General features: G+C 33.9%; 1 protein-coding gene across 1 annotated transcript; it reads right to left on the bottom strand.

The window, feature by feature from the left end:
- Positions 1 to 1,008: 1,008 nt before the first annotated feature.
- On the bottom strand, positions 1,009 to 1,881 carry LOC109244861. Its single transcript, XM_019412021.1, has one exon. It carries the CDS (start codon positions 1,781 to 1,783, stop codon positions 1,280 to 1,282), a length of 504 nt encoding a protein of 167 aa, XP_019267566.1. The 5' UTR covers positions 1,784 to 1,881; the 3' UTR covers positions 1,009 to 1,279.
- Positions 1,882 to 7,471: the final 5,590 nt, after the last annotated feature.

The raw sequence follows: 7,471 nt of genomic DNA, 5'->3' as shown, positions 1-7,471 counted from the left end.
ATATTTTCCTAGAAAATGACTTCCCGTCGTTCGAAACAATTTCAAAATCACTTCATTTTACATGTAAATAGTATTGAGTATATATTTGCCCAGGAAATGCAAGGGAAGTGCTTGGTTAGTGTCAAATTTAGGTCACTTATGATGATGAATATTTGCTGTCAATTTTACTTAAATACTGCACGTCTCCACCTCTAACGTAGATATAAGTCTCAATAGTTGGAGTCAACTTTTAAGTACCGTCATCAATGATGTAAATAAATCAATCACTTCGAAGTTAAGCTAGAATTAAACACTTTTTCACCCAAAACAATCGCATCCACAAATTTACAAAAATTATCATCTCAAATCGACATCGCAATCCTCTTTGATTGATTCCATACTATTTATATATATTATAGCAACATAATTTTTTAATAAGATAATATATCAACATAAATTTTAAAAAATGTATTATCATTATCGAGAACCAGTAGCTTTTACTTAAACCTTATATCTGTATTGATTAGAAAATTCATTAAATATGTAAAAATATTTAATTGCGAACCCAGTAACTACAACAAGCTAGGGTGCAACGATAAGATCAGAACTCATAGAAAGCAACACAGTAAAGGAATTGACATGTTCGAACCATATCCTTGCCCTTTCTCGAGCCTTCTTAAATGCGGGATGCTACGTGCATCGAGCTCTGGGTGATAAGGGTGGTCAACTAACCACCCTTTGTCGAAAAATTGCACTGTATACATAGGTAAAATATTATATTTTAGAGGTATATACCACATATTAAACAACCTTTGTCGGAAATATTTTTCACTCCTTTCAAATTTAAACACTATGGGTGAAATTTCTAGCGTCGCCACTAACCAGACTGCCCTACACAAACCTTACCCCCAACTCACAATAAAGCTTGGAGTCATGTATGATAAAAGAAACATGGCAATGGAAAATACCAATATCGTTTTGGTTAATGTGCAAAAAGGCACCAACATATGTTTGATATGAAACCAAAAATAAATCACAAATTCACAATTTTCAATTAAAGAAAAATGGTGCAAATTTGTAAGTCGTACCAAAATGATCAACCAATATTCTTGGAATCATGATGTCACATAGAAGTACTACATTGTACGCCATTGAAACTTCAAATTTGAGTTTTAAAACTAGCAACAACAATATTCCAAAAGCAGAAACGTATTATTGCACTGCTGAACTTAATTAACCACCCTATACATATTAGTAATTAGTCTCTAACTACTACAATTAATTAATACTAATATCTATATTAAGCACATGAAATACCAATAGAAGCCGCCGTAAATCGTTCTGAACCCGTTCTTCTAACCAACGACTTAATTTCCGGCGAAAGATTATCATATTCCGGACCTTCTGGAATCGTCGTAAGTGCACCAGATTTATCATAAACAACGTAAAATCCATCTCCAATTGACCGTTTATGTCCCGAAAAAAGCGGACTATTGTTCTGCTTTTGTCTGAACAAGGATTTCAGAAGTTTCTGGAAAGATCTAGAAATTTTTGAACTCTTTTTGGAAATGGGTTGAGTTTGTTGTTGTTGTTGTTGTTGCTGCGAGTTAAAAGATGGAATAAGAACACGACGATCGGGTAAATGAGGCATAGAGAGACTTCTAGAAGCTATGGCTGAGTCGAGTTGACGTTCGAATGATTTTAATTCGAAAGAGTCGTAGAGTGAACTGCCACAATCCCAAATGGGAGTTTTGTTTGATGCTGCCATTTTTTGGGGTGAGTTTTTTTCTGGAGTTTTAGCCATTAGTGTTTATTATGGAAGATATATGGAGAGAATAAGAGGAAGATTTTGAGATTTATATATATGGGAAATTGTGTTGAGGGACTTGGGAGGAAATTTCGTTTTTTTATGTTGTGGCGAGTAAGATTTTAACGTGTTGGCTTTGACTAAAACGAGTATGGGGGAGGGGGAACTTGGGGGTGGGTGGTTTGGGGGGGGGGGGGGGTAAGTTGAAGGGTTTCATACAGTTGAAGGAGCATTAATTAAGATTGAATGAAAGATTTGGGCAATTAAAAGAAAAAAGTGTATTTTTCACGGGGTCGGATGAAGATAACATAGGGAAAATCACGGATTTTAGAGGTTTTTATATATAGGATGTGTATTACTCCATCCTAATTTATGTTGGCACTTTTTGCTTTTCATAGTTAATTTGACTAATGTTAAATTGAATTAGATCAATTTAATATGATGAAAAAATATATTCTAAAATATTAGTCGAAGTTTACATAGTATAAGTAGTTTTTTACGAAAATAATTCATACCGAATATAAATAGTATTAGGAAAAGTGGTCAAAATTTAAATTTACCGAATCACTCATGTTATGATCCGCTATATGAAATATTCTTATTCTATCCTTTATCATATTTGAGTTAGATCCATATCTTTGTCCTTAGCAAAATGTTTCGTATTTGCTTGCCTTGACAGTCCAGGCTGGAGTACCGTTAAAATGAGTAAAAATGGCGTGGGATAGCCACTTTTTAAAGTGGTATTTACTTTTTATCAAGTATTTTTAATGCTGAGCAAAAGTAGCCACTAGTCTATTAAAATTAATATGAAAAAACAGTATTACTCTTTCCTTCCCAAACGGAAATACGCCGATGCATTCATTTCATTAATTACCTCAAAAGTTATCCCCCTTTCGTTGCTCAGACGAAAACATCTCATAGTAAACTTGAAATCACCCAAAGGAATAAATCGCAACACAAGATAATCGAAATAATTAGGATCAATCAAGAAACCAACACCTTCATTTTCTTTAAAATGTGACGTTTCTGAAGGAGCAGGAGGAAGCACAATCCGTTGCTTAGTAAAAATATTACATATAAAATAATCAATACCAGATGATGGCTTTTCGGAGCATAAGTAAATAAGTTAAGGACATATAGTCCTGAAGTCCTAAAGTTAACTTCAAAATGTTAAGGACATGCGGTCTTGAAGTCTTGAACTCAGAGTTACAAGTTCAAAAGTTAAGGACATGTAGTCCTGAAGTCCTTGAAGTTAAGTTCAAAAGTTAAGGACATGTAGTCCTGAAGTCCTGAAGTTAAGTTCAAAAGTTAAGGACATGTAGTCCTGAAGTCCTGAACTTAGAGTTACAAGTTCAAAAGTTAAGGATATGTAGTCCTGAAGTTAAGTTCAACTGAAGTCCTGAAGTTAAGTTCAAAAGTTAAGGACATATAGTCCTGCAGTTAAGTTCAACTGAAGTCCTGAAGTTAAGTTCAAAAGTTAAGGACATGTAGTCCTGAAGTTAAGTTCGAAAGTTAAGGACATGTAGTCCTAAAGTCCTGAACTTAGAGTTACCAGTTCAAAAGTTAAGGACATGTAGTTTTGAAGTCCTGAAGTTAAGTTCAAAAGTTAAGGACATGAGCAAAAGAGTATTTTCGTCCGGGCAGTTAAAGTTTATTAAAGTAGTGGCTAAAGAGTAAAGACATTTTAAACAGTGGCTTAAAAGTAAATACATGTATTATTAGTGGCTAACCGTGCACTTCTCCCTTAAAATGAAGAGGAAATACCAATCAACAAGAGTTGTGGTGGAGTGGTAAGTACTCCTTAATCCTTAACAAGAGGTCTCGGGTTCGAGCCCCTAGATATGGAGTCGCCTTTGTTAGGAAGCACCTTACCTCCCAATGTGGGACTTTCCGGCGCGAATCCGGATTTAGTCGGGCCCCAATGTGGGTACGGGACACCGGGTGGAAAATCAAAAAAAAAAAAAAAAGAGGAGGAAATACCAAATAATTTACTAATGGCAAGAGTAGGAAAAGATGAATGAACTCAAATATAACATATGCGCATATTCGAGATTTTCTCTTCAATAAATTACGTATTTAGAAGAGAAAAAAGAAGAAAGAAAAAGGTAAGGCGATTTTTCCCTTACACAGCCAGGACTTTATTTATTAGAAAGAAAATGGCACTCTAAAAATATGCGTGCGTTTTCTTTTTCCCTTGATCTTGAAGCTGTTAGATTTTATGTCCCTTTTTTTTTTTAATTATTTAAGTAAAACAAAACTATATAGTAGTATTTTGAATGCATTATATCGCACATTTCTATATACCTATTGAAGTATATATGGACATTTTGACTCGTACCTATATATTACTTTGTCCAATATTATTTCTAACATGAATAATTGCTTCCTTTTTTAATTTTTTCTTTTCATTTGACTAGTGCTAAAGAAATATTGTCATCCCTTTCCCCTATATGTTTTTTCCACGGTTTCATAGATCTTAAGCTTATCTCACACGTCGAAGGAAACGAAATTATAAAAAGAATAGTGTTGAACTTTGATACAAAGGAAAATATTAATTTAATGTGAAGATAGTCTAATTATGATTTGATGACGATTTAGACTAAAGGTAATTAACGTGGCACAAGTGCTTGATTTAAAAAAGGTATCTCCGAAAGACTAATACTACCAAATCTTCATATGTAACAATAATTTTCTCATTTGTGTTTACTACCTTCCCGTTGAATTATTATTTCCTTTTTTTTTCTTAAAAGAAAAATATATATCATGTGTAATGAATTCCTCTAATCCCTTTTACCTGTCGTTTAATATTTTGATACTCACTAAGAAAATTATTTGACAATTTTGATCATATTTTGTTTTTTGATCAAATGATAGTTACGTAAAAACTGTTGAGTCACAGTTTTGTGATTTGTCTCTTTCTAAATTAATTATGTGGTATAATTAATCCTAATAAATCCAACGAAAAAGATATAGTCCAATGCATGCAAGTCACAAATATTCTAATCATTATCCTTTCAAGTTATTAAACCAGCATATACCTAATTCAATGATTTCTTTTTCCAACAATTCAAGAATTGATTAATTCCAAACTTTTCTTGTTGTTTTCTCTTTAATGAAATAACATATCTAAGAGAAAGAACAAAATGATGATGACATGGAATTTGTCTAATATCTGTTAGGGCGAGTTAGGCATATAAAATCAAAAGTAAATCCAATATTTTGAGAAGCTGTGGAAAGTTGGTGTCTATCCCTTAAACATGTGGCAATTAAATTGTATATATTTCCTTTCACAATAGGTGATATAATATGGAGTCCGTAACTAAAATGTTATCTTTTTTATTCAAAGCACAAAAATATGTGAAAAAAACATCTGAGTACCATTTAATATATAACGCGATTTTTCACCGCGCTATACCTTAACGGCACGTTTGTCCATTAAGGTATAGCGCATGGGTTACATCCGTTAAATTTGAACTTTAAATTGGCGGGAGGTATAGCGGATATGCAGGAGGCACTATACTATAGCGCCTCCTATATATGCGCTATACCTATATAAAAAAATGGACCCGTCTCCTTCCCCGACCAGACAAAAGTGGAAACACAAAAAAGCCCCCACCCCCGCCCCCGACCCCACCCCATTTTTAAACCAAAAAACTCCATTGGAGCCCACGCGTCCCCCAAAATTGTGTCTTCTCCATATTTTAGCAAGCTAACACCGTATTCAAGGCGTTGTCGTGTAGGGGATCTCGTTTATTACTCGTTTCGGCTCCCAAATCATCAATTTTTCACATTTCAAAATACTTTAAATCGAGGTGTTCCGACTTAATTTTTGGTAAAACTCATGTATATAAAATGCTTATAGTTATTTTTTACCGTGGCCTATTTTTTTGTGATCGTTGTGATTTAATTAATTTTTTATTTTTTATCCGGATTATTTATTTATGTGCTAAAAAATTAGTAAAAAAGATATATTGTTATTTTATGAATAATTATTGTTATGTATGATTTTATTGTTGTACGTATATTAATATGTGATTTTATTATTGTTTAGTGCCATTTAGTGTTATGTTGTGCCCTTAATTGTTATATAGTGCCATTTAGCGTAGTAAAGCTGATAATGAATTTTAGCTTATGGTAGTTGACTTTGTTTATGACCATTTAGAGTATTGTTACTTTAGTGCACTTTAATATCCCGCTGCACGTGCTCTCGTTAACAAACTCGGATAGAGTACTCAATTATGGATTTAATTTATCAGTAGATAATTATCAAATATCAGATAGGAATCATAATGTAATCAGTTGTCAGGAAATTTGGGCAAAATATGACAGTTAACAAATAAATCATTACGAATAAAATAATTTCAATATTATTTACTATTAAGTTTATAGTATTTTTATATGATTAATTATTGAATAAATCTTAATTACATATGAAATTTTAATATATAATTCTGTTATAATTCAAAAATAACTTTAAAAAGATGATAGTTCAAACAAAACCATGCAGAATTTTGGTAGAAAAATATTGGAAACTAACAATATAGAAAATTTGTCAACCTAAGTATTTGTTATGTGAATAATTACTAAATTTTCTTTTTAGTTATTGAAATTTTAATTCTCTGTTAACCCCAAAAATATCTGAAAAAGGATGATAATTCAAAAACAAACCCTCTCGAATTTTAGTCAACAAATGTAAGAAAATAACATAAAAAACAACAATATAGAAAATTTGTCTAACTAAGTATTTTTATATGAATATTTATTAACTATATCATGTATAGTTACTTATAACGTTACATTGTTTTTCCGTAATTAATATTTTATATGTTATGCAGGCTATTGGCTTAAACTAGTTCTACCAGTTGGGACTGGAGATGCTACAACATACAGGCGAGGGAGCGACAGCTTTGCACGTGTTTGGCCATCCGGTTACTGATCTTGCTGCTGACACATTGAGACGTGCCCGAGAGGATGTGCGCTTAGGATATGAGGCTGCTTCCACTAGTGGAGCCTGAGCGTGGTAGACGTGGCAGGCGTGGCCAGAGAGGAAGAGGTGGCCCACGTGGTCGTGATGGTCGGCGAGGACGGGGTTCCCCAGCAAGGGGGCATTGAGGCACCCGTGGAGGATATTAGAGATGATCAGCCGGGTGAACACCCTGAGCTACACGATGCTCCTCATGATATGCCGTCACTCAGTCTTCAGATGTTACCAGGGACTTCGCAGGTGATCCCGTCAGCTCCATTGTTGATCGCGGGCAAGCGATCGACGGTTGCTGCTGATCGTCCAATACGAGAGGCGAAGTGGGTGACGACAGAGTTTGACTCATTATCGAGGCCTGCTGAGGATCTTTCACATACTTCATCTACTCCAGTGCACCTCGATGTTCCAACAGAGCATTGTGTCGCTACTCAGGCGCAGATTTGTTTGTATTACTATTATTTCAATGTGTTTTTATCTTAAAGATTAGTCAGTAATATCTAAAGTGTTTATATTTTTTTTTAAAGATTTCGTCATCGCTCGTCACGGAGGCTACATTATGCAGTACTAACTTACCGGAGATGGATGATCTTATTCAGAAGCCCGCTGAGACCATGGTATGACCATCAAATTTTTTGGCTAACACGAACTTTAGTATTTTATTTCATATACTAAAATATCTTATTGTTCAGCAGGTCACTGTTGGC

Source organism: Nicotiana attenuata, unplaced genomic scaffold (genome assembly GCF_001879085.1).
Source record: "Nicotiana attenuata strain UT unplaced genomic scaffold, NIATTr2, whole genome shotgun sequence".
In the NCBI taxonomy this organism is placed as follows: domain Eukaryota; kingdom Viridiplantae; phylum Streptophyta; class Magnoliopsida; order Solanales; family Solanaceae; genus Nicotiana; species Nicotiana attenuata.
This window is presented reverse-complemented; position numbering and strand designations above follow the sequence as displayed.